Genomic DNA, 27,826 nt, shown 5'->3' on the forward strand with positions numbered 1-27,826 from the left:
ACCTGGAAGCCGTGTTGCACGAAGGAGGTTATGCATTGAAGGGAAATGTTAACGCATGAACACACACACAGTTTAGCTGCAAATGGGACAATTGTAAAATTTCTCATTTGTTTCAAAAATTGTTATTTCCATGTAAAACAACAATTTTTGTGTTATGTCGTGGCATTGTTATTTAGACATTATGAATAAATATACATAGCTAAATTTGTTAAGTTATGCTTGAGATGTAACTTTTCACAAAAAGCTTTTTTATCCCCATTTCTTTTTCCTGAAGAAAGATGAGACTAACTTTATTTTGGTATATTCTTTTGGCAATATTCTATGTGCCTTGAAAAATCAGTCCAAATTATCAAAAATGGCAGGGATTGAATGAGAGAAAAACAAAACAATAAAATATTTTGTTAAAATAAGGTCAAATAGTCAAAAAGGTTCAATAAAACAATACATGTACAGAAAATATATAAACAAGATAATTTTCTTAGTGGATTAATCTGAAGCGTGTTGTTTCAATTAATCTAGTAATGGGTTAGGCCATAGATGGACCAAATAAATATTGTTAGTAGTCGGGCCTGGAAACCATGAATTGATTACCAAACTAATTGTTTATTACTTAGGCAATTGATTAACCATTGATTAATTGTTGCAGATCTAATACAAATACATTTACAAAACACAAAATATATATTTTTGTAAAATTGCAAACTTTGTAACATGATTTTTTTTTGTAATGTTGCAATTTTTTCCGAGGTTTTTCTGTCTCTTGATAAACATTAGTCAGGTCACGTACAACGCTATTCTCGAAGAGTAATGACAATTACAACATTATTCCCTTAGCATTGCAGCTTTTTCCTAATAAATTGTTTTGGATGATGTTATGACTTCTTTTTCACAGTTTTCTGTAATATTACACTGTTCACTTATTTCACTTATATTTTAAGGAATATAAAAATAGACTTTCACAACCCACTCCACATATTTTAATAATGTAGTATTATTTTTCTTTACCATGTGAGCCTAATACTCATTGTGTTATTCAACCGGATTCATTCCTTGAATGAATGATTTTCCTTTCCAATGTATTGTTCCCATAAAGCACTCTGCTCTTGTATATTTTCTTTCTTTTCATTTTTCTTACTTTTCTTGCTTTCCCTTTACACATAATCATCCCAGGTTTTGTGTGCCATTGCCATAATAACGCAGGGCCATTTCAATAAAACTCATTAACACCAAGGTGATAAGTGAAGAAGCGTCCAATTATGTGTCATTGTAACAATATTAATACACGTATTGTGATTCTTGGAGGAGAACTTTCAACTTTTGGAGGCATTTGCATGAACGTCTCAAGGCTGCTGCAGCACAACGGTGGCAAATTGTTTCTGCTGTTAATCACACAGTTTTTTTTTTTTTGATTAATGGGAGGAAAAGGGCAGTGTATGTTTAGGCGGGGTCTGTCTGCTGGAAACGCTCTACTAACCTAATAGTAGTGCAACTTATAGCAATGGGGTCATTTGGTTTGGGGTTCATTTCGGGGCTAAACGGGCCCCCACAATACTGAAAAAACTGGATCATGATTAGGAGTCCTGTAGAGTTAAAACTAAGATTTTAAAGGCTAAGGATAATATGTGTGTAGATCGGTTTATGGAATACATACACATATTGTTTGTATCCTGTCCTTCCCCTGTCAGCAATACATATAAAAAGCACACATGTGCCCCCGCAGCACTCGATGTTTTGTCTAAGCAGCATGTAAACTGCATTGGAGCGATAGAAGCCTAAGAAAGGGGCCCATTTTGGGGGGTTCTGGATCCAATAGCAGCGTGTAATCACTCTTAAGTCCTGCTCCCTATGCAAAAAGATTAGCCATAATCCAGAACCAAAAGCACAACTACTGGAAACATAATTCTAGTGCGGCTCTAGTAACTTACATATACATTATCTTTCTGAAATCATGATGTTTCCTTTTATTGATGACATGACCTTCTTTGTGGAAAATTAACCATTCATCTTGTAATGTTCCAAGTTGCTCTAATCTTACAAATAAAAAAAACACTTTTTCTCGTAATTTTAAGAAGGAAAGACATTTCAGTTTCTTTTTCTTGTAATATGATGCTGCTCCTGTAAAATTCAGCTTCAATCTCATAACATTCCAGGTTCTTTTATTTTAATATTTTACTGTTTGCTTTAAATTCTAACTTGATTTTTTTAATTGTACAAAATTACAACTTTTTTTGTTATGATCTTATTTGCGGAAAATATCCATTTAATCTCATAGCTTAATCTAAAATTGCTTTTCGTATCTATTTTTTTTGTTTCGCTTCATTCTCTTAACTTTCCAAATTTGTTTTCTGTGTATATTATTCCAACTTAATATTCTCTCATTTCTATGTAATTTATTTATTAAAAATAATAAAAAATTATAATTGATGATAAAATTATAACTTTATAACATTTTTATAAGAGAAATTTGTTCTTGTATTATAACCACATTATAACCATTAATTTTTATTATTTTATTCATATTTTACTATCATAGCTTTCCTTGTTTTTTTTCCACATATTACTAAAACTTAACCCCCTGATTTATAGTCATTTTATAGGAATTGTGAGGTTTTCACATAAAATCAGCACTTTATTGTCATATTAAACAATATTCCAACTTTTTCCTCTTAGAATTACAATTTTGTTCTTGTAATACTGAAATAAAATTAAAATTCCGAACTTTTGTCTCGTGCTTTGACCAAAAAAAATGTAGAACACAAAACGTGACTTTTGTAATGTTTGATTGTAAATGTATGATTGAATGTAATGTATGATTGTAAATGTTTTAATTGAGTCATTGAGTCATGTATGTGTTTCTTTGTAAAATATATAAAAGTTGTTTATATAATTTCAAATTACATCTTAATATTGTTAAATTGTTGTAAAAATGTTCTACTATGAATAACTTGAACTTGTAATATTAATGATTTTCATGTATATTTTATGACAAAGTACATTATTTAATCTCAAGACTGTATTGTAGTAGTATTGCAGTCTTTTGCTTTTATGGATATATATTCCATATAGATTTTTTTGCATATAATAACGAAATGTTCTCAAAGTAATTTATGTATTTTTTCTAAAAAAAATTACATTAGTTTCTATGTTATTTTGTGTACCAGAACCATGATTGTTTTTTCCCTTTATATTACACAGTTGTTTTTGCAACATCATTGCAGAAATTAAAGGGTTATTCATTCAAGTTAAAAATCAGTATGCGGATCAAAAAGATCCGCTGTGGCGACTCCATAATCATGAAAAAGCCAAAACAAACAAACAAAATTGCAGAAATAAGAACGTATTCCCATCATTTTTTGTGTTATATGCTCAACGTTTTCCTTGTATCTGTATTATTCTGGTTGCATACTTTATTTTGGATGACTTTTTTCCTGCAAAATGAAGGTTTTATTCCATTAAGTCTTTATTCTCACGGTTTCTTTAAAGTCAGACAGCGGCTGATGCTGTTTCATTTCACTTTCCTCCTGTGCACTGTGAGCGCACAGAGTTGAAAATGTCATGAAGTACTATTAACAGAACACACGTCACCGCTTTTATCGTGCCAGGCGGTGAGGATGTTCAGCCCAATTGAGCGCTGATGAATAATGCCAACCTGTTAAGTGTCCCCATTGTCGCGCACGTGTGAGAGTCGCTGTGAAGGCAAACCTTGTCGTAGGTCACCTCGGTGACAGCTCCATCTCTCCTTATCGGCCCTTCTCTCCGTCTATCTGTCCTTGCCCATCACTCTTTCTTCTATCTGTGCCGCCCGCTGTCACTCACTCACTCACCTCGCCAATCTGCCTTCCCACTTTCCACTTCTGCAAGGTTATCAGCTACTTTAAGTCTAACTCTCTCACTGTGTGTGTGTGTGTGTGTGTGTGTGTGTGTGTGTGTTATTTTCCCAAGCTCGACCACCATAAACCACCAAACTTCCATTTCCCCCCCCCTCCATTGTTTTGTTTCGACCTCACTGCAGAAACATTCCACATGACTGTTTGGAGTTTGGAGTCAGCTGCTTTAAATTAGATCAGACTGATTAGGAAATGTCCTCTGTGCTCTGTCTCACACACACACACTCTCTCTCACACACACACACACACACACACACACACAAGAAGGTAGACTTCATTCTCCTTGCCCTCTGGCTAATTAATATCCAACACTGGACATGTTCCATCAAAATGTACTCTCTCTCAATTAGTTTTTCCTCTTTTTTTTCTTTCCTGAGTCGGTCTCTTTTTACGTCCCTTCTAGCTCAAATTGTCCAGACCCAGGACACACAGCAGAGCGTTCCCACCAAATTTCTTGTTTTCTCTCCGATCCCACACCAGCTGCAGAAGAGTCACTATTAATTACCCCATTAACTTTTGCTACATTCACAACTTTTGTCGATCCACACACACACACACACACACACACACAGAGGTAAATGTGTCTGTCTATTGACATACATAAATTACAAATATACAGCAGCGTGAGAAAGTTTCAGATCATCAAACAAATTGCGATATTAGTCAAAATGCTGGAGTCTCAAAGCCTTAGAAATGGCAAACTTTTTCTGGACTGATCGATCTCAATGAATCTCAGTTATGTTTTCATGGGGGAGGGAGGCGGCAAATCAGTTTTCATGGGCTTAGACTTTTTTCCTCCCTTCATAATAATAAGTTTTATTGAAAAATAATTATTTTTGTATTCAGTTGTGTTGTCATTGACTAACATTTAATCATCAGTCTGATAGTGAAAATAAATACAAAATTCCACGCCTATGTATGTTGCTATGGTCATAAATCCGGACCATGTAACTCGATCACATCGTGTTCTCATCCAAGTCCAGATTTTCTTATTTCCCTATCTAAATCTGGACAGTGCCTTGCACTTCCCAGCCAGCCGTTCTCACCGCTTTTAATCTCATTATCAGCTGAGGAGAAAGCAACAGTCTGTATCTTGTCTAAACCTTGTGAGCGTGTTTGTTTTAAGGGCTTTATTCTTTATACCATTAGCTGCTTGAACCTCGGTCAGCTTTGAAGATGAGCCTCGTGTGTGTCATTCAATTAGTCATTGCAACCATGAGAACCACTCTTGGCCAGGGTCAGGCTGCCATCACAGGAGCGACAAGTAACGTCCACATGATACTTGTTGAGGTAACCTTTCAGAGAGTTTACCGCACGGACACGATTAATTATCATTCCTGTAAACTCTGCTGTGTGGCTAATCTGGAACTGTTTGCTGTTGCTGGCAATGAGCATGGGATAGCACAATAGCTGTCATACAGTCTGGAGGCCTTCACTTTCACTGGTGAAATAAATACCATAATTATGAATGGAGTGGAGCATGTCAAAGTATGTCACTGTACTGTAATCTAGGTGTATTTTACTCAACTGAAGATATTTGGATATACATGAATTTTTATTAGGGCTACGCCTGTCACAAATCGACTTATCAAACGATATATATCATGGTGATGATAGGTGTATTAAAAACTTTTTTTTATTAAACAATTTTTTTCAAAGGTACAGTTATTATAGATTTTAAGTTTTATCTGTGATGAATTGTGATTATACAATTAATTATGACTTAACTGGACAAGGCGATTAATCACAATGAAATATTTTAATCGTTTGATTTTTATAACACAGGGAAATCTCGGTTAGCGTCTTTAATCTATTCAAGAAGGTCAGACTCAAACCAAAACGTACTTTAACCAAATACATTTTTCCCATAAGAAATAATGCAAATCAAAGTAATCCATTCCAGACATCAAAAAATGTTAACATAAAACACTATTACGACTGTATTTTGTTATGATTTACGATTGATTTATGATTTTGCTATGATCGGACTGGTGGCCAGCCAATCACAGGGCACATATAGACAAACAACCATTCACACTCACATTCATACCTATGGACAATTTGGAGTCGCCAATTAACCTAGCATGTTTTTGGAATGTGGGAGGAAACCGGAGTACCCGGAGAAAACCCATGCATGCACGGGGAGAACATGCAAACTCCACAGAGATGGCAGCGGGTGGAATCGAACTCGGGTCTCCTAGCAACGTGGCCTGTGCGCTAACTACTCGTCCACCATGCAGCCCGCTATCATTTATGTATACATTTTTTTCATCTTCTTTATCAGCACTTGCAACTTCCTTTGGCTCCACCGTGGGTTATTTTAGTTAGTTCGCATAGACGCCCGAAAGAGGTAGGACACGTAACAGGCTAATAGGGACGTTTTGTGATAAAAATACAATGCAAACACAGTTGGAGTCACAATTTGTATTAATAATCCAACAAGATGCTCGTTGTGTCTGGTGTTAAAACTACAGATAATGAATGCCTTGAGGTTTGGGTTATCAGTTTAGTACATAGTACAATAACACGCAATTGAATTCAATACTGTTTAAATTGTGCAATTGCCATAACTGCAAACTGTCGAGTGCATTTGTCGTCATCCACATTGTTATCAACCCAAGGTCACCCATCACATAGACATTATTTCTGTTTGCTTAACAGTAGAAAATGTTTGCATATTTGTAAGCCAAGAAACACAAAGTTAACATCCTTGTGGTTGCGGCCATCAAGTGCCAATGCTTTGTATCCCAAAGACAAGACAAAGAACCAATCAAATGTCCTTCCCCATTAGACATGACAGTTGGGCTCTCTGGGATACATCAGCCCTAATGTGACTCTTTTCCTGTTGTGCCATTACTCCTTTTTTTTTTTTTCTCCACACCAGCTCGCTGTACATCACGGTAAATCTTGGCGCTGTAACATCATGTCTTTAGTAAACGCTCCGTCTTAATCAGCGGCTAAAATACGCTGTATAAGGTTACAGTCGACAGGCGCGGGGAATGGCTTCGGGGGCAATAAGATAGCTGTAATGGTGCACCATCATTTAGGGAGAATGTAATAAGTGAATATCTAATAAGCCTGTAAAAGATGCTTAACCCCTGGAAGCTCTGAGGTCAGGCTCTCTTAGATAGGAGAGTAAGCTGATTACGGAAGGTTCCTTCTCACATTGCGGTCATCTCTGGATTGACCAACTCATGACCCCGATGTTGGGAGAGCATCATTAAGAACCCCACCTATGTTTGGATGGATCTGCTATTTATGGTGTCTTGGGAAAAAGAATAGTTTATGAGGGTCCGGATTTAAGATAACAGGAGGACACAGAGTTAATGAAATACAGAAGATTTAAGGGTTTACTCTGTTGTTCACCCTTCGGAGAATGACGAGAGTTTCTGTTTAAGTTTGAATCAGTAATGCAACACATATGACTCATATTACTCTGACCGTTTCTCTAAGGCTCGTGTCACAAACAAAACCAAAACTGTTACAGAAAAGGCTTCGGTTGCGTTATGTGATTATTAACCATGCCAGTCTCTGAACATCCTTCATTGGTGTCCTTTGCTCTTCTTTAAAGGTCATCTTTAATGCAAAGTGTAATATGGATGGATTTACTGTCTGACTTTTAACCAATCGCCATGTTTTGGAGCAAGGTATATAATGGAATGCAATGTAGGTTCCCCCATAACTCTATGTTGATGTTCTAGTAATACTATGTTTCCCCTGAGTACGTTTATGAGGCCCTTGTTTGCTTTATGTTTGAAAAAGGTGCTCAAATGGTCATTCTGGAAATTTCGTGTTTTCATGACATTATGAAGGAAAAGATACACAAGCCTGCCTAGGGTCGGGCATCGTTTGACCGATTTTGAATTTTTGTTTTGATATTGGTTTTAACGTTTATCGATTCAGATGCTTTTAAGAGGCAGGGTCACGAAAGTTATTGTCTTCAAAGACAAAAAGTCTTCTAAGACAACCTGAACAGTCCAGTTGCGATTGATTCAGTGCCTTCAAAATCCATGCTAATCATTTCAGATGTTTGTTTCCATTCACCTTTTTACTTTCATCATATCTATCCATCTACCTATTCGAGATGTCAACCATCACCTCTATAGTCGCAACATTGCAATGACCACAGTTGTAGTATTTTGACGCTTAGCAAGATGGATTTGTGACATTACACAAATATGCCAGCCTGAAAGCTCTGGTTGAGATGAGTAAAGACACGGAGTTGACCCATCATATTGTTTGCATCGACCCGTTGATTGATTAGCTGTTTGGTGATTGATTGACACAAAGACATGTCGAGTCATATCCCCGGAGAATCCCTAAACAAACAAGCATTTGGCTTTAAACGGTGGACAAGATGCTTTCCTGGGAATGAATGATATCCGGGTTTTAAGGTCAGTCTTTCTTTTTGTCTGCTTCTCTTCACACCACAGTCACACACACACATGCTAGTCCTGGAGCCATTTTCGGGCTGGGCAACCGAGTGTGTCCTCATTACCGTCTGGGAGTGTGTAGTCACCACTCTGTCATAGCTCCAGCTGCCAAAATGGGATTTTCCTCCTCTTTTCTCCTCCAACCTCTCGTCACCCAAGCTCCTCTTGCATATCGCTTCATCTCTTTTCGTCGACGGAAAATCATTACCAGTAGGATAGACAATTTCCTGTTCTCGTGGTCACCTATACTCTGCCAATCACAAGTTTTTAAAAAGCCTATATTTGAGCCATATTTTGGTTAAATATCGATGGAAATTATCCAAAGTGTCTTGGGTCTTCCCCAAGGCCGAATACCGGTCGGACGTGCCCTAAAAGCCTCCCCAAGGAGGCATCCAGGAGGCATCCTGAACAGACGTCCGAGCCACCTCATCTGGATTTTCCCAGTGCGGAGAAGCAGCGGTCCTACTTCATGTTTCTGCCGAATGATAGTGCTTCTCAACTTACCCTACAGAGAAAACCCATTTGGCCACTTGGAAACGGGATCTTGTCCTTTTGGTCACTACCCAACATTGCGGGTATACATACGTATACATACTGCATGTACGTACACTATCCTGACAAATGTATTGGGACATATGGCCACGACACAAATGGCAAATAAAAACGTTTAAAGTAAAAGTTAGCTCAAATTTGGTTTGCCTTGCCTTTCCGCACGCTCCCTTCGACTTCAAGACACAAAGCTGCAGAGGCAGGACCTAGATCTCCACAATCCATACCTGAAACACGATCCGTTTTACTCTCGCAAATTCCCAAATGCAAACGCACTTGCAGCCATTTTTCAGTACCTCTCAGTACCATCCGTTTTTGATGATTTTTACTGATTTTTCAAGGCACACAGAATATAGTGTTCGTGAGCTATATCAAGGGTAAGAAAAACTAAAGTCCGGGGGCCACATGCGGCCCACCAAGCGTTTGAATCCGGCCCGCCAGTTGCTTTCTAAGTATTTCAACTTTTAACATACAAACTGGCAACATGACTTGCAAGTTGAATGTCTTATTTAGTAAAAAAAAAAAAACAAAACAACAAAACTGTAAAATTAAATGACATAGTTTGATGTGGTCTGATGTTTAAAGTGCTCCTGACAAAAAGGACATGAGAACATACAGCTGATAGTATCACACTTTTACAGATAAAATGAGACAAATAATCCAAGGAAAATTATAAGCATAAAATAGTGTGTTTGCGTTAAGTATATGTTCTCGCACCCCAGATAATTTTGTTAACTCAATGCGGCCCACAAGTCAAAATATTTGCCCACCCCTGGGCTATATAGACATGGCATATACTGAATATAATGAATATACTTTTTTTTGGCTTAAAACTGCACCAAAGATCTCTTCTAGTGTGGAGTTGCATTGTCACCTCTTTGTGTCTCAAGCGCAAAAAAAAAAGTAAAAGGACGTATGCGCCTTTAGGAGCAAGCGTTTGGGTTGAAAAAAAAAACGTATAAATTTGTCTTTGGTTGCGAATGAGTTAATTAGGTTGTTTCCTGGATTTTCTTTGGTACGTTTTGAATTAAATCTCATGAGGGGAAAAAAAATGAATAAAAATGGACCGGAAGCTTTTATAACTATTTAAATAGCACTGTCCCATTTTCCTGTTTTTCCAGATCCCCTATTAAAAGGTCACTCTGTAACTTTTACTTTTACTTCAGGTAAATTTGAAGGTAGTTAGTTAGACATGTCCTTTTCTTGCACTCAAATAAATTCAAGTTGCCTTTAGACATAACTGAAATTAGCTTAGCAGGTATGAAAAATATTTTCTTTGTTCATATGAAGCTCAGAATTTCACTCAGACAATTGTTGATCCAAAAAAGAAATGCTAAGTTTGTGAAACCTTGATCTTAACACCCCACTGATTTCCCCCATGCATACATATACGGTTTTGCTCCTACTGTGACTCTATGGAGAGAGGTCTCCTGCATCGACTGCACTCCACCTTGGTTTGTGAACAGAAGTGTTTTTCTATAGCAAAAGCTTTTTTTTTCAACAAAAAGCCTTTTTCTTTTGCAAAAGCAGCCAACGATTTCCATTTCCCTCCCCCGAGAGTGGCTGCAGTTTACAATCTACCAATGGAGAGTGATCGAGGGAACGGGGGGGGGGGGAGAAAAAGGAGCGCACTCAGGGATATTAGGCTGTAATGACCACACGTCTGATTGCCTGATGCTTGGTTTGTTCTGACAGATGCATTATCTGACTCCTTTCACTTTATGTCAGACCCTCACTAAATGATCTTTAGCTTCATTTATTTCCTTATATGCTCGCCGTGTGAGAGTAATTGAAATTCTGCTGTGTGCATGTGGCCTATAAATACCTGCAGCACAACAATTTGGGAAATACGCCGACAATGTATTGACTTGCTCTTCTTTTAATTCACTATATTAAGCACCTGCCTGCTTTTATTCTCTTTTTTATGTGGGAAGTCCAATTGGAAAGTGGAACCAAAGCAGAGTCTAGGAGGCTTTTACACGGATCTCAAAATAATTGTTCCCATAAGAAACAATGGAATTGTAATATATATGCTGTGTGGTTGTTTTTAATGTACTATTCTACAATTATGTTTGTTCATTATCAATAGTTGTTCATGAAGATGCTCTACAGGTAATTGAAGCATCCATCAATGCATTGATCTTCTATACCGCTTATCCCGTTTGGGTTACAGTCGGTTGGAGCCCATCCCAAACCTAAACTGACTGCATGGATGTAAGCCGTGCAAGTAACAGAACCTAAAATGATAAAAGAAGTATAACATATGGTAATAAATTTGCTGAAGTCATTTTTCCCTTGGCTCTTCAAATTCGATGTAGCCATTAAATGCAGCCCACAATGGCAAAACTTATTTCAAGCATATTTCAAAATGTTAAAATTTGTGGGACTGTTAAATATCAGCAATGATAAGCTGTAGCAGCATGTGCTGGTGAAGGTGGGATTGTGTAAGTATCACCTTCCATGCCTTGCAGGTTTTGTTCATGTTCTGATGACAAATTCTGAGTTGTTCTACTGCCAAAACCTTCTAGTTTGACTCCCAAGTTGAATCCTGCTCAACTCGTGTTCAAGCTTTTACTTTAAAATCCTAAACCCAGGTGATTATAGTCACACCCAAATGCACAATCCACGTGTCCCCACTGGTGGAAAGCTATACATCTGGCCTGGGATAGCGCTTGTCTCCATGGTTCCGCTTTACATGAAACACGCTGCAACTTCAAAGCCTTGTGCCTGTTTAGCTATAATTGCCTTCATGCGCCGCATTCTGGAACATGCTGAAGCACAAAAGGAACCACATGTGAAGTGCTTCCCCTGAGCTATACAATACATATGTTACATACCGCATATATGATCACTTCTTGTATGTGTTTTGCTCCAGCAGGGTGCAAGTTGTTTTAAAAAGCAGAAAATGTGCTATTTTCCCCTTTCTAATGTGAAATTACGAGACATAGGCTCCTAGACTTAGAATATTTGTGTGAGAAAGTCTGAAATTGATTTAGTGTGAATGGGAAAACGACATCAGGAGGCTAAGTGACTATTTAAAGGTACCGTCAAAGGTTCTCTCTCTATTTAGCTTTCTCTCATCCCTTTGACCACCTACCTTTTCCCCACTCTAATTAGCGGCAGTTGTGAGAAAGTGCGGGAACAAAGATCAGGCCCTGGCCAATCGATCAACGAGAAGTGCGATCAATCGACTGGTGAAGCACAGATCTCCCACTTGGTCCAGCTGGAGAATTGATCAGGAGGATTGTTGTGTATCTCTGGATGCTGGGATGTTTATTTGATCAAATGCACAACAGATCCCGCTTCTGTTGCCATCCTTAGTTTTCTCAGAAATGTATGAAATAAATTGCTCATGTTCATAAGTTATGGTCCAGCAGTGATTTATCAGGTGCGTTATTGTTTATTGCTGCATGTTGGAATTCTTATTTGGTGAATCCCACTTCTCTTACCATGTTTAATTTGGTTGGCCAAGAAAATTGCACATTCCATGCATTCAAGTACCGCCATAGCCAAATCCCTCTTCTCTTTCAGAGATGACTTAAGAAAATTGCAGATTGCATACATAAAAGTGCATACTTCATCCAGTACTTCTCTATAAGAGAGGAGAAATATGATCTCAGGGAAGAACTAAATTTGAAACACTTATATGCTAGAACTACGTTAAAAAGCCATAGCATTTCAGTATGTGGAATCAAACTATGGAATGGATTGAGTAAGGAACTCAAACAATGCACAACGATGAGCCAATTGAAGAAACAATACAAGCAGTTGATGTTTGCTAAATACAAGGATGAAGAGTCTTGAACCAGTCATGCTGTGCTATATATATCACTATATGGACAGTTACTATGGAACCCATTATGTCATTGTATGGTCATATCACCTCGTACTTCGGTACGTGACAAAAATAAAATAAAATAAATAAAAAACTTAAACTATATTAGGAAAGCAGGAAGTGAACAAATGTAATAATACCAGATGGAGGGTACGATTTAATAAGCTTTGCTTCTTCCTACTCCTTTTGGACATGTGGAACTGTGAACTGATTATGTGATGCATTCAATTGTAATCTGATGCATGTTCAAATGAAATTGAACCATTACCATTACCATACGTTATCTAACAGTCTGCTAACTCTGGCACTATGTTTAATACACACACACGGTGGACTCACACACTGGATACAGAATTGTTACCTATGCTAATACATTCATCTTGCAGCAGTCTAAACAAGCGCCAGAGTGTGAGAGATTTGTGATGTGCGTGTCCCAGTATGTATGTGTGGCACTGAGGTGTTTGGATAAACACTGAAAATAATGTGTCACATCGAGCCAGAAGACTTGCCCCGGTTTCATCTTGAATTTCACTGTGCCCCTTTGAGAGTGTGATGTTGTTTCATTTGCATGAGAAAGGTTGTCAGACTAACACCGTTTCTCTTTTTTTCCCGCTTCCTATCTCCCTCACCACCCCACCTTTCCTCCTTCCCCCAATTCCCATCCATCCCTGTGTCCACAGCTCTGATAGCCATAGGCCAGTATAGCAGCACCATAGAGACGGTGGATGCCGGCTGGTGTAAGGACATCACAGACCAGGGAGCCATGCAGATTGCACAGAGCAGCAAGTCCTTGCGCTACCTGGGCCTTATGAGATGTGACAAGGTAAAATAGCGTTAGCCCAAAATGTCTCATATGCTGCCAGCATGGGGATGCAGGCAGAATATTACCGTATTGACCTGGATTTCAGTCAACCCTGAATATAAGACAACTCTGCATTATCCCTATTTATGTCAACATCATATATATATATATATATATATATATATATATACACACACGTATATACAGTATATAGTTATGTTTATACTTCAATATTAGTTTTAAATTGGCTTCTGAATGAGTGTGATTTTGATTGTATATGTGGCCGCATGTCGATAATGAATGTTCATATAACATGGATAATGCTTTGCAGCATTGTCGCTATTGTGATTTAGAAAACATTATGTAAACAACACATTACTGACACTCTTGTGCCAGCTTACTGATTATAGTGATTGTTCTTTGTTGTCTTGTATTTTTTCCTTTGTACCAACGTCCATCTGTCTCGTTCTCTGACCTTGCTTCGTCCGATGTAAACTTTCCTCTTTTGGAAAAGAAAACAAACTGAGTATCACTCTGATACCGTGAACATCCAGCAGCGACACAACATTTTGGCATGACTACTATTTTGATGAAAAATATACTCAACCACTCAACCAAGTTGACGATTTCCCTCAAGAAGTGTTTGTTTCTTCTGCTTTGGCTGAGAGGTGTTACCCCAATGACATCCCCTCCGGAAATTAGACGGAACTGCGAGCGAGTTCGTCATGGCTGATGCCTTAAACTATGCATGCCATTTTTCAGAATTTACTGTTCTCTTTCAAATGCCGTACGATGTAGAACATAATTACAAACAATTTCAAATATATTAAGCAAAGCCGATGAATCATGTCAGCTAGGGACGCTTTAAAGGTCTGTACTAAAGGACTGATTGGCATTCTTCTTAAGACCTTAAAGCATTATGGAACAACAAATGTAATGTAAAGATGTTGGCAGCAAAGCATTATATCACCATAATGTCCTATCCACTTCATGTAGTCGACGCGTCCACTTAGTAAGGACTCACATAGCATGACATGAGTCGGATAAAGGACATAAATGGAGGTGAGCAGCTGTCCTCGCTTCACATTATTATGGGCAGATGTGTTACTGTGTATTATAATAAAACATATTCCAATAGTCACGTACTAATTGGCCTCCATATGTTGCTTTCCAAGTCGAGGCCTAACTTTACGGTTTAAAAGCTGTTGTGTTGTGTAGCGCAAGTAGAAGTAAGCAAGGCAGGCAAGTGGGGAACTTTTTTCATTTTTATTTCTTCATTATAAAATGGAGGCTATCTCCATGGCACGGCCTCAAGCTTGACCCATTATGGATTTGTCTGATAAAAATGCCAACCCAAAGATCGTTAAGGAAGACTGCATCATATTTATATGTTTATACTGTAATAAAGTTCAACATATGAGAATATGGCAGTGACCCTACGTGTAAGGTCTCAGCGGTGCGTTCACTTGACATTATTGCAGGCCGCAATGTGTGTATCTATCATATTTATCTGGGGGTAATAAAGACTAACTGCATTACATTGCAGGTGATTACTTAGATTCCATTTTCATTTACTTCCCTCCTGCCTGCGTAACACAACAATCGATAACTACAGCCATGCTAATAACAAAAATCTGTTCTGAAAGGACCTACATCTGCCGTGGAATAACAATTTCTCCGTGTTTTTCCTTCTAAGCTTCCTCAGCTCTTATTTATCCACCTATCTGTCTTCCCGGGATAGTCATAGTGTTGCCCGGAGGATGGAAAGATAAACGATGGGGCTCCCTATGCTCTTGAGTGGGGAATTTGGAGATGGCACAGCTAAGCAAAGCGGTAATTGGTTGCTATTAGAGTAGTAATGGAGTGTGAATTGAGCAGAGAGAAGAGTTTGACAGTTTCCAAGGTCAGGTATATTACCAGCTTGGAATTACCAAATTAATTAAGTGTGCACTTGCCCTCTTCACCCAGTTTCTCCGCTCTTTCACATCCTAAAAATCTGTTTATCATTACACTGAATATGCCTTTAACACCACTGAGGGTTGATCTGTGTGGGAAAAGATTTGAGTGTCGGTAGAATGTTGAGTTTTAATGGAAAATGGTGTTCGCTCTTGTTGGCAAACAAACAAACAAACATGGTTTGTTGTTTGAGTGAGTCTAGAGAGTTATAGAGTGAATAAAAGAGGCAAATAGGTGAGAGTCACAGTCCGAGTGAGGTGGAGATTATCTCTCGCTCTGCCTTTAACTCCTACTCTCTTCCCTCGCTCACCGCCAGCCCGCATCCACACATTCTGCTCTCCGGAGATCCTTCAATCTCTTTTTTTTTTCTCTGATAACGTCAGCGTGTCTGATTAAAAATAACCAAGTTTTCTCCTGGTACTCCGGTTTCCTCCCACATTCCAAAAACATGCTAGGTTAATTGGTGACTCCAAATTGTCCATAGGTATGAATGTGAGTGTGAATGGTTGTTTGTCTATATGTGCCCTGTGATTGGCTGGCCACCAGTCCAGGGTGTACCCCTCCTCTGATTTGGTCACATTATAATTTAATGTCAACCTTAAATATGATCTGGAAACAAATAATTATGACCTGATGTATTAATTATTAATTAATTGTGTCAATTCTGCAAAGCATTCACACATATGTTGTTGTCGACGGCCATTTTCATTTATTTATTCCTTGTTTTCTTCATATTTCTTATTCAGCCTCATTTTTTTACTTGCTAATCACTCCTCCATTTCTTCACCAATGCAAACAAATCCAACATCAAAATGTTCAGCTTACTCGGGACAAGTTTGATATCTATTCAGACTTTTCAAAATATTACTACATTTAGTGCAATTTCATATTTTTTTTGTGAATATTTACAGGAGGTTACACATTGAAGGCAAGTGTTATATTTATTTAAAAAAATGTTGTTGTTTTTTTTTTAGGTTGCAGCATCGTTGCTTAGACATGTTGGCTCAATATATATGGCTACATTTGTGTCAAGGTGAGCTTGTCGAGAGCAAGTGGACCTACCCTCCTGTATAGTTTACACACCGTTTAAGCAAGGTGCGCTGTTGCTGACTGTAGGAAAACAGTCCACATTTTATTGTCGCGCACTCCATTGTGTGTGGTGAAATTCAGTGGCATGTCCGATCCAATCGTGAGGCTACCTAATCTCATCTTGGCACTTCATTTGCTTCTCGGGGGTGGGGGGTAGAAAAGAAACCCAGGAGCTGCTGGGTTCCTCTCCATTCCACAAGGTTCTCATGGAATGTGCATATTACGTGACATTACATTTATCTCAGCCGCACTGTCTCTTATTTATGTTAACAAATCAATTTACCCCCCCCCCCCCCATACTCAAGATTGCTTAAAATAAGTGAGGCCTTGCTGCATGCAGGCGTTCCATTTGTCTTTTCCCTTTTTACAGCCTTGCAGTAGACGCATAAATAAGCAGCTTGTGATGCCAGCAGTTTCTCTCCAGTGAAATTCATATTTCCTGCGAGCTCTAATGTTACATTATATGATTAAACATGGATGGAGAGAGGCCAGGAAAAACAGCTACACTTCTTTAGATGTGGAAGGTTTTAGATTTTGATGCGATGCAGATATGATTGGACGTGATGGCTTTTGATGGTTCCAAAGGTTTGGGCAGCACACATTTGCTTCGCTTGGCAGTGACTCCATGTCCACTCTTGAAGAAGCATCTTAATATTTATCAATCAGCCGTTACTGTCTAAACAAACACATCGTAGCTTAGGGGATCATCAGCGGTGACCCTGCACACCGACCATGAGTACTGTGAAAAGAAATGATGATATACACTTGCAGTACTTGTAGCAGCAAGTGTTTGTACGCATAGTTATTTCCTGCTGGAGCAATGTTGACACTGTTGAGGAAATATTGCAAATAATCCCAAACTAAAGTTTGTCTTTCCGTGGTTTCTTCTCAGGAAGTGTATGCTGCAAGGATATATGATAAATAAATGCTCTTCAGTATTTCAGCTTGCAAAATGTTCAGGTGGCCCCTGCAGTCTCGACTTCTCCTTCAGGATTTCTCCCTCCCACCTTAAGTGGACTTGAGTTTCCTGTCAGTCTTAGACAAATACAATCTTGCGATAACCTTGCCGACAAGCCAAGTCAGCTCCTTGCCTCGACCCCCTTACCCCCCCCAATTTGTTTGGAATTGTCAAATGGCCCGGGAATTTTAATGCACCAGCTGAATGTCACAGGACCTAGTGAGTCGAGAGTGTAGAATTCATTTAGGAACTGCTAACAGGATCCAGCTGGTGCTCCTGGTGTGGAGCTGTGTGAAGGATCGATTTCCAACCGTCACAGTTTACACAAACGTGCTTCCGTATATACTGTATACGCTTTGCTGCGAGCCAGCCCCGGAATGTCGGAATGATGTGGACTCTCACTCTGACCAAGCACAAGCCACAAGTCTGTTTGATTGTCAGAAAATGTTCCTAATTCGTCCGTCTTCTCACAGAAGCTGACCGTATATGGTCTTAATGCAGAATGACCTGTGGCTCTTATGTTTTGCTTGTCTTTCCCCCACACGTCCATCCGATTAATCTCCTTCTAACGTGCTCAAACACAGTAAGCAGAATGTGTGTTATTTGACATGAATGCAGTTCATAATTGTGCATTGAAAATCCAGAACCCGAACCAAAACAAGCATTAGTGGGTTCTCCAGAAATGTCTGGCCTCTGTATTTTATTTTTATCATGATATTTGACAAGAAAGTCCCCCCTTAAGCTCCCTGTCTACTGTCCTTCTACAGCCTCAGAAAGGAAAGACCCCCGGGAGTTTCTTTTAGGAGTCAAAAGGAGTCAACAATAATAACATCCATCCATTTTCTACCGCTTATCCTCACAAGGGTCGCAGGGGGTGCTGGAGCCTATCCCAGCTTTCTTCAGGCGAGAGAGAGGCGTACACCCTGGACTGGTCGCCAGCCAATCACAGGGCACATATAGACAAACAACCATTCACACTCACATTCATACCTATAGACAATTTGGAGTCGCCAATTAACCAAGCATGTTTTTGGAATGTGGGAGGAAACCGGAGTACCCGGAGAAAACCCACGCATGCACGGGGAGAACATGCAAACTCCACACAGAGATGACCAAGGGTGGAATCGAACTCTGGTATCCTAGTTGTGTGGCATCCGCACTAACCACTTGTTCACTGTGCAATAAGAACAATTTAATTCAAACATAAGCACAGGGCCCTGAAAACGGTGTGTTTGTGTGTGTCTGGCACAACAAATTGTGATTGCCATTGTTTGCATATGACTATTATAACAGGACGATTCTCAGTGACTCCATTTTTTCGTTCATGTAAAAAGCTTTTTTTTCCCTTTGGTGAATTCCAGGGATTGTACTTTACCCAACTCCTCCAAGAGAATCCCGGCCTATTGAGCCCAAACTGGAATCCCTGAAGGCAGGTCATAATGGAGCCTTGAAATCGGAACCCTTATGCACATGACATGTTCCTCCTGCCTGCGATGATAACACTTGTTCCCCCAGGGCCAGACGCTGACATAGCCAGAGAATGCCATTGATCCACCCTGAAAAAAATCAAATAAATGAATTTGGTGTACTTGTAGCTGTAAATCTTTGAATGTCTTTCAAGTAAAGGACTTAATGGTGTTGAAAACTGATTCAGTGCGCCATAAGTCAGTGTGTCTGAGAAAAGTTAAATGCTAGGTCTTGTCCGTGGGCGTAATTCATCTTTCCACACTTCCACAAACACACAGGAACAATGTGTTTTTGTGTCTGCGCTATACCTTTGAGGCGAGGGATCCATTGCGTTGGCGTCAACATTAGCTCATCAGACCGGGAGACACCATCATCATCATCATCATATCAACATGTGGAAGTATCACAAATGCAAGGCTCATCTGGATACTATACGATGTAGCTAACCTTGCAGCGTTAGGTTGATTTGTACACAAGTTACTCCGAGTGCAGGCCTGTCCTTTAAACGGCCTTTCATTGCACTCCTCAAAGTCGACTCTGGTTGTTTTATATCGGACTTAAAAAATATATATTTCACAGTATATCACAGCACCTTGAAAGATTGTTTTCTCATAAAACGAACCTGCACAAAATTGGTCCTACACGGTCAAAGAAAGTTCAATTTGCCCCAAAGGTTGTAAAGTGAACTTTTTCCCGATTTAAACTCACATGAACATCGAAAAAAAAGAACCTACCGGAAAAAAGGCTGATGCAAAATAGATAATTGAATGAATTATTTTACGTTATACGCTATATGGCAACATCCATGCTGTTCAAAGTGCTGCATTTGTTGTCTTATGTCATCCACCTCGGTAGCTGCCATTTGTTTCTTCCCTGCCATAATCATATCAGTTGAAGCTCGGCATGATGGATTTGCCAGATTATACACCTTTGTTACTGCTAATCCTGCTGCTTTGCGAGGTAAATCAATAAATCGTATACAATGGGAGTTCCAAATAAAATGTCAGAAGGATGTGATAGACACTGAGGACAGCGTGGGCTTTTGCCAGCAGCATTAGGATTGGAGTGATGATAAAATGGGAACAACCTGGCACCAGAGACTGTTCATATCCACTGACCATCGAGCTATAATCATTTTGGGCCAGATGCAGAGCTCCCTTAATCGACACACGGAATGGTAGGGGGTCCCCGACAAAATAACAGGTTTCATCCGCTAATGCAAGATTTGACCAATGCCCAAACAGGAACAAGAAGCTAACCGTGTTGGAATAAAAGTGTTTTTTGGTGAAATCCATGGTCATATTTTACCAAGCTCCTTGGGAATTCAGCCTCAGGAGCCCAAATCGGAATCATGGATACTCGCCAAATGGATACGCTTTAGGATTAGTGTTGGGCATCGTTTGAATTCCAATGCTTTTAAGAGGCAAGATCATAAAATTTTGCATGGTTTAAATGAGGGAGCTTACCAGACTTCTTTTGGGATGAAATATCTGAACGTGCTCGTGATTTTTGTTTTAATGATATTTATGACTTTCATGTCTGTTGCCGTAGCTGCTGTCCGTTATTTATAGCGAACATCCACAATGTCGGCGAGCATGCTGAAATCCTTTATAACATTGGCACGAGATAGACATCATTTTGTGTTTGACTTTGCAGATTCTGACTGCTCAGAGGAAGTCCGTCGTTGCTTATGAAAGACATAAATCCAGAGGTCATGTTGGTTGTCGCCCTCCTTTGGATGATATCATTGTGTTTGCAAAGGTTGCACTGAGCCGACCGCTCATTTTTATGACGTTGGTGCTCGCCTGGCTTCTTTGTTGGTGATCCAGTTGGTGAAGTGGGCATTGAAACTAGGAATCGAAATAAAAACAAAGCGATCATGAGAAATTGAGAATAGCCACGTTTACATGAGGAGTTTTTCCTCTTTCCGAATGGAATCTTTCCGAATGACTTATCTGAAAACAATGGAATACATGGAAAGGAATATTCCAATCGCGTGTCTACATGCGCCGCTATAATCAAACAGAATAGTCAATGGGGCATGCACAGTAAAGCGTAAACATCAACATCACGTGATACCGACTTCCCCGAGTTTTTCTTTCACTTGTTGGAATAACTCCGTATTGCCAGTTTTTCGTTCGTCCAGTCTTGAAATTTAGTTTGGATCAAAAAACAAACTTTCAGCAGCAGTCCAGTGCCGATTGCTCACCTCCATTTTTAAAACTGAAGAGCATCTCAAGCTGCGTGTTACGTCATATCTGAGCATGTGTTGAAAGAAGACAACCGGGATAAATTTAAACAGGAAAAGATCAAATTCAATCTTGCTAATATTTTATCATTAAACTTGGGACATGTTTTATATAGATATGTATTTTCTTTTTAAAGAAAAACTGGACTTGTGAATAAAGTATAGAAGGGTTTAGATTCTGTTCCACAGATGGCGGTAATGCACACAAAAGCTGCTTGCCAACCGCCAATAAACAACAGAAGAAGAACGCACCCTGACAACTTTCCGTTTGAGCGGGTACAAGATACCTCAATCGGATTCGGGAAAGGAATATTCCACCCCTGGGAATCCGATTATATGTTCATTCGCATTTGCACTTTTCTTTTGGAATGAGGTGTATACAAATAGGGATCGACCGACATGGGTTTTTTTCGGGCTGATGCCGATACCAATTTTTTTCCCGTCACCCTTAGCCGATGGCCGATTTTGCTTAGGCCGATACAGCTTTTGCTCCCTCAATTTACATGAAAAATATCAATGCTAACAAATATTACAGGTCTCAAGATTAAACAAACTTTATTGAAATGTAAACACTGAACACAGTAGGATTCATCTTTCTTAAACACACATTTAAACGGCATTATCAACTTTAAAAGGAATAAATATTCAACCATGTGCAAAACATCTCTGTCGTAGTTTAAGTTTTATCTAGCATCAACGTGATGACTGCTCCTCCGCCTCCACACACAAACACATCACACTGACACAATTTAGTACGATATATAAAACATTTCTCTCATCATTGAAGTTCGTGTTGTGCACGCTAAAGACCTTTAGAGACCTTTAGGGTCTGTTAATCATGCGGCGGAAAAATACAATGGCGAACCCACGCGCGTATCAGCTGATACCGAGTCAAGTAAAGAACGCAAATATTGGCCGGCCGATGTATCGGTCGATCCTTAACACAAAGGTTAAATTCTTTCCGTTTGAGCAAATAAACCGAATCCGATATTTGGGACCATGTTTATGTGGCTAATGTTAGTCCCAGTTCGCATGCCCAATCCCACTTAGGATATAGGTGGAGCATTTGCTTCAAACTGTATACTTGCATTAAGTTCTCTGTTCAGCGCAGCTCGCTTTTAGATTGCTTCTTAACGGAAAACGTGTTTAAATGCGAGTAAATCAAACAGCGGCTGTTCCAGTAACATGATCCTCAATCCCACCTTCTGATCCTGCAAAGGTCAAAAATGATTTTTTTTTAGTTCCTGTTTGCCGTAGCAGATCTTCTGTCTGACCCTGAGAACATTTGCAGCCTTCATTGTTTGGTGATGTATCACTTTGGGGATTTTGATCTCTATTCAGCCTTGGTGGAATGTTTTTGCAGCTTGCATATACTATATATGTACTTATTTTTTTCCCAGATCATCTTCTGCTGCTTCTCCTCTGTTCTTTCGCTTGTCAGCTTTCGCTTCTCTGTTCCCCCTCATTCTTTTAACACTCTCCCTCGCCTGTAGGGTCCCCCCGCCCCCCCTCTCCCTCTTTCCACTACTTCATTAGAGTGAAAACAAATGGGCAGCCCGGGTTGGGGAACAGAGAAGGGAGCAGCAAACTCACAAAGTCAGCATGAATGCGGACCAGTGAAATAATGACACTGACTGCTGGTGGGCCCATCAGGGACGACTGGTGGAGATGCTAAGAGTTGTCACCTTAATGGGTGTGATGAAGGAGAGCGAAACAAAGTAAAATGAGGACTGGTCTTGGGGGGAATGACAGAAATCAAGAGAAAGCCAAATGAAGTAAAAGGAAACAATCCAGTATACGCTGACTCTTGCCCCTGAAGTGTTTTGCGTAAGCAGTTTGGAAGCATGCCGCCATTACCTGAACAAAGGCGGAGCAGTGTTTTGGGAACAGGTATGACCGTATGCCCCCCCTCCACCAGACAGACCTTGTTAAAAGAGCAGACATCCCAATCAATACGGTCGTTCCGGTGGAGCATCCAGCTGCCAGGGACCGCGCACAGATAGGCGCGGCGTAGCAATTTGCAGGCATAAACAAGAACCTAATTGTTCAGGGCCCGGAGGTTTGGAGTGAGCAAAACAAAGATGAAGCATTGTGAAGAGTTAGAAGCCATTTCAACTCTCGTTTAGGAAATGAGAGTTTGGCCCAACTTTCTTTGATGAGTGTTGTTATTGTGAACAGCAGGGGTGTGGTGTATTAGGCCTTGTGAAACGATGGGAATTAAAGCAAAAGTCGCCAATACGGAAGATGGCCTCCTGTTTTTTTTTTTAATGTTCACAGTTTGAAGCAGTCATTTGCTATTTGTGATTTTCAGCGTAATCTTCGGGTTCCATCCCGCACAGAGGAGCTGTATCGATCGTCGGTCTTAACTGAAGCCTCCTCCTGATCATCCATTCATCTTTTTTCTAAAGGGCAAGCGCAGGGAGGGTGAAATAAAAGTGAAACGAGTTCACAGGGACTCTGAAAATTGCCCTTCAAGTAAAAGAGACCAGACACATGGTGAACTTAACATCCTCCTCCCATTCCACACAAGGACAGTCAAGGTTGTTGGGATTTTTGGGCTTCCTACATCATTTATTCATTCATTAAGCTTGTTCCTCCTCTGGCACCTCATTTACTTCTCCTTCCAATGCTATGTTCTCATCTCCACGGAGACCAGCATAATCTCAGAGAGGAGACGCGGCTCAGTGTGGTCAGGATTCTGGCCGATTTAGTTATGACTCTGGACAGTAGGTTTACCTTCCTTCAGACGAGAGGCAGCAGGCAACCGTAGCCCTCTCGTGTAGCGTCTGGCTGTGTTGGTGATGAATTAGCTTTCTAATGCTAATGACCATTCCAGCCCCCCTCTCTGGAAACTGTGTCCGTACATATTTCATACATCCAGGGGGGCTTCGAGAAACTTTTCAGGCAGCTTGTCAGATTTTGTTTGACTCCTTGCATTATACATGGTTGTCTTGAGGAAAAAAGTCATGTGCAAAAAAAAAAAGTTATACTATGGCCTAGGACTGCTTGGCTAGCATTTCAAAAAAGGGGCAATTTAACCTCAGGAGGACGAAGAATGCTGAGAACCACAATGTTTGTCAGTTACTACTATTATTATTACAATTTTACTATTCATTATTTATTATTATTATTTCATTGGTATTTTTGTTTGCTAACAACTTTTGAGACACTTTTCCCAGTGTCGCTGCGGCATTTCTCCAGGTCACTGGAATGTGTGTGACTCAACTGGAAGAAAACCTCTGACTCATTTGATGACACATGTTTTTATGTATACATCTGTAGTTGTTAGAATTTTATTTTTGATCATATCCTGTACTATTCATTCATTCATTCATTTTCTATCGCTTATCCTCACGAGGGTTGCGGGGGTGCTGGAGCCTATCCCAGCTGTCTTCGGGCAAGAGGCGGGGTACACCCTGGACTTGTTGCCAGCCAATCACAGGGCACATATAAACAAACAATCATTCACACTCACATTCATACCTATGGACAATTTGGAGTCGCCAATTAACCTAGCATGTTTTTGGAATGTGGGAGGAACCCGGAGTACCCGGAGAAAACCCACGCATGCACGGGGACAACATGCAAACTCCACACAGAGATGGCCGAGGGTGGAATTGAACTCTGGTATCCAAGCTGTGAGGCCTAGTTGCTAACCGCTAACAATTCACTTGACTATTGCACATTGTTGGGTTAATGGAAGCCAAATGGACATATCATGACCTCATATCATACATGACATCATAGACACATGTGGAAAATGTACTTTTATTTTACTGTTTACTAGCAGGAGGATAAGGGTGTGTTTAGACGTTGCCACAAAACTGACAAGGCAAATGTCTTCATCCAATTGCAAATTTTTTTTTATACATTCCATCCCCAACAGGTTGGCTCAGGTAGATAAAAGGTAGTAAAAGGTACAATAACAACAGTGTTAGAGTGTTATGAGACCATCCAATTGGTGTGATGTGCTAGGACTGACACGCTTCACTTATCAGATGATCATAGATCTGCGTCATTAACTTCACTTGGCATAAATAAAATAAGATCTGCTACCTCCTACTTATTTTCGGACATGTTGAATTTTGTGATGTACTACTTTGTTAAGCATGTCCAAAATAATCTAAACCGTTAAACCATAAAAGCTCAAATTCACAACACAAAGCATTATGAATATTGTGATGGATTTGCTGTGGTTTGATCATCCACAATTCATCTCATAATATTGACACAATAATGATTGCACCCCACCTTGTTTTAACTTTGACTGGTCCAATCTAATCAAAGCTCCCGTCCCTCTAAAGAGACACCATGAATTTTTTATCACGGCGTCTCTTTGTAAAGCAAGGGTCGATCCGTCCTTGTTCTTTATTTACTCGGGAGAAGGAGCCGGTCCTGCGAGGTAAAAATTAAACAGTAGCTCTGTTGTTGATGATCTTTTTAAGAAATTCCGCCTGTGTGCGACCTCACTAAGCCTCCTTGGGATTTGGCTCATGGAGCGCCATGTTATGTTCCGTCTTAGTTTACAAAGCGTTCAGCTGGCTGGTTATGACCTTGTTGTACTACCAATCACCACAGCGTGTAAGGAAACCCGGGGACTCTCACCGTGACACCACACCTTCTCAGTGTTTCCAACAACCTATAGTACAACAATTGAATATGTCCACATGTATTAAAGCATAATCATGAGTACTAACTTGTTATGAAATGTTGAACCCGTTTGAAAGAAGTCTCGGGCGAAACCAACCCAAAGTCAACATGCGTGTGTATAAATAGGATCTGACAGCAATCAAATGGTTGGTTTCGGGTTAATGGAAGCCAAATGGACATATCACGACCTCATATCATACATGACATCATAAACACATGTGGAAAATGTGGAAAATGTACTTCTATTTTACTTTTTACTTGCAGGACAATAAGGTTCACTTTTTTTCCCACATTTCGGCAAACATTTTATTACTGTATAATGCTATACATGATGTCACTATATATCACTATATAGATCACTATATTGACAGTTACTATGGTACCCATTATGTTTATTGTATGGTCATATCACCTCGTACTTCGGTACGTGACAAAAAAATAACAAAAAAAAACTTAAACCACATTAGGATAGCAGGAAGTGAACAAATGTAACAGTTTCTGATTGTAAAAGTACCAGATGGAGGGGTAGGATTTAATAAGCTTTGCTTCTTCCAACTCCTTTTGGACATGTGGAACTGTGAACTGATTATGGGATGCACTCAATTGTAATCTGATGCATGTTCAAATGAAATAAAACCATTACCATATCTTCTCGAGGGACAATACTGTGAAAATGAAACTCCCATATACGTTAGAGCAGGGGTGGGCAAATATTTAGACTCGTGGGCCGCATTGAGTTAACAAAATTGTCCAGGTGACCAGAACATATATTTAACACACACACACACACACACTATTTTATGCTTATAATTTTCCTTGAATTATTTGTCAAATTTGATCTGTAAAAGTGTTATACAGTAAACCTCGGATATATCGGATTCAATTGTTCCCACTGGTTTTGTCCGATATAAGCGAAATCCGTTATATGCGTATACCGGAAAATGTCCGTTTTACGCATATATCGGATTTATATCCGGTATATGCGTAAATCGGATTTTATCAGTTATAAAAAGGCACTTCCTTGACTATGTTTCCAATGTACCTGGACTGGGCAATGAAAAGAGACGTAAGGTAATGAGAATTTAACTTTATTGGACTCCGAGCATAACAAATTGTTAATTAAGCTAGGCCCTGTCAGGCCTACGTTATTTCCAATAGTGAGGTTAAGATCTCATTTACTGCTGTGCTAGTATTATTGACGTCACTCACTTTTATATTTGTCCTAAATCTGGAGCCAGGAGAAAGACAATAACCAGTGACATCAACAAGATTAGCATAACGATGCGGCCATCCGATATATGCGAGGGAAATTTAATGGAAATGCATTGGAACGGGACTGGAGATTTTGTCCGAAATAGGCGAAATCCGTTATAAAAAATCTGATATATGCAATGAGTTTTTATTGGAAATGCATTACAGAAAAATCGGTTCTTTTTTATCTGTCCGTTGTGAGCGAATTTCCGATATATCCGAGTCCGATATATCCGAGGTTTACTGTACTATCAGCTGTATGTTCTCACTTTAAACATCAGACCACATCAAACTATGTAATTTAATTTTCCAGTTTTTTTGTTGTTTTTTTTTTTCCTAAATAAATCATCCCACTTGCAAGTCATGTTGCCAGTTTGTATGTTAAAAGTTGAAAGCAACTGGCGGGCCGGATTCAAGCACTTGGTGGGCTGCATGTGGCCCCTGGGACGTAGGTTGCCCACCCCTGCCTGAGAGTAATCTGTGAACAACTTGTATTGCAGTGTACATCCAGATCCACTGACTATCTGGCAACAAAAATGCATAGTAAGATAATTGACTACAATCAAGCAGGGGTGGTTGTGTCATGCTGCATGGGCTGCATGGCTGCATGAGTGCTTCTTGGCATCGGGGAGCTGTGGCGTGAATTCCAACATGTACATTGAGCATGCTCTCCTTCTTTGGGAGACGGGCCCACTTGGCAG

The 27,826-nt window shown here is 39.7% G+C and overlaps 1 protein-coding gene across 4 annotated transcripts in view; it reads left to right on the plus strand.

Moving 5' to 3' along the window:
* The window catches only part of fbxl17 (F-box and leucine-rich repeat protein 17), a 229,279-nt gene that overhangs the window by 192,024 nt on the left and 9,429 nt on the right, over positions 1–27,826 (plus strand). For 3 of the 4 annotated variants that reach the window (XM_058071438.1, XM_058071437.1, XM_058071439.1), the window contains one exon: positions 13,385–13,527. In XM_058071438.1, coding sequence (XP_057927421.1) covers positions 13,385–13,527 — 143 coding nt within the window. Of the gene's footprint in view, positions 1–13,384; positions 13,528–18,870; positions 22,800–27,826 lie in introns of those variants that run through there. The other variant, XM_058071440.1, reaches the window with a different exon arrangement.

The sequence above is a fragment of the Doryrhamphus excisus genome, chromosome 4 (assembly GCF_030265055.1).
Source record: "Doryrhamphus excisus isolate RoL2022-K1 chromosome 4, RoL_Dexc_1.0, whole genome shotgun sequence".
NCBI lineage: Eukaryota > Metazoa > Chordata > Actinopteri > Syngnathiformes > Syngnathidae > Doryrhamphus > Doryrhamphus excisus.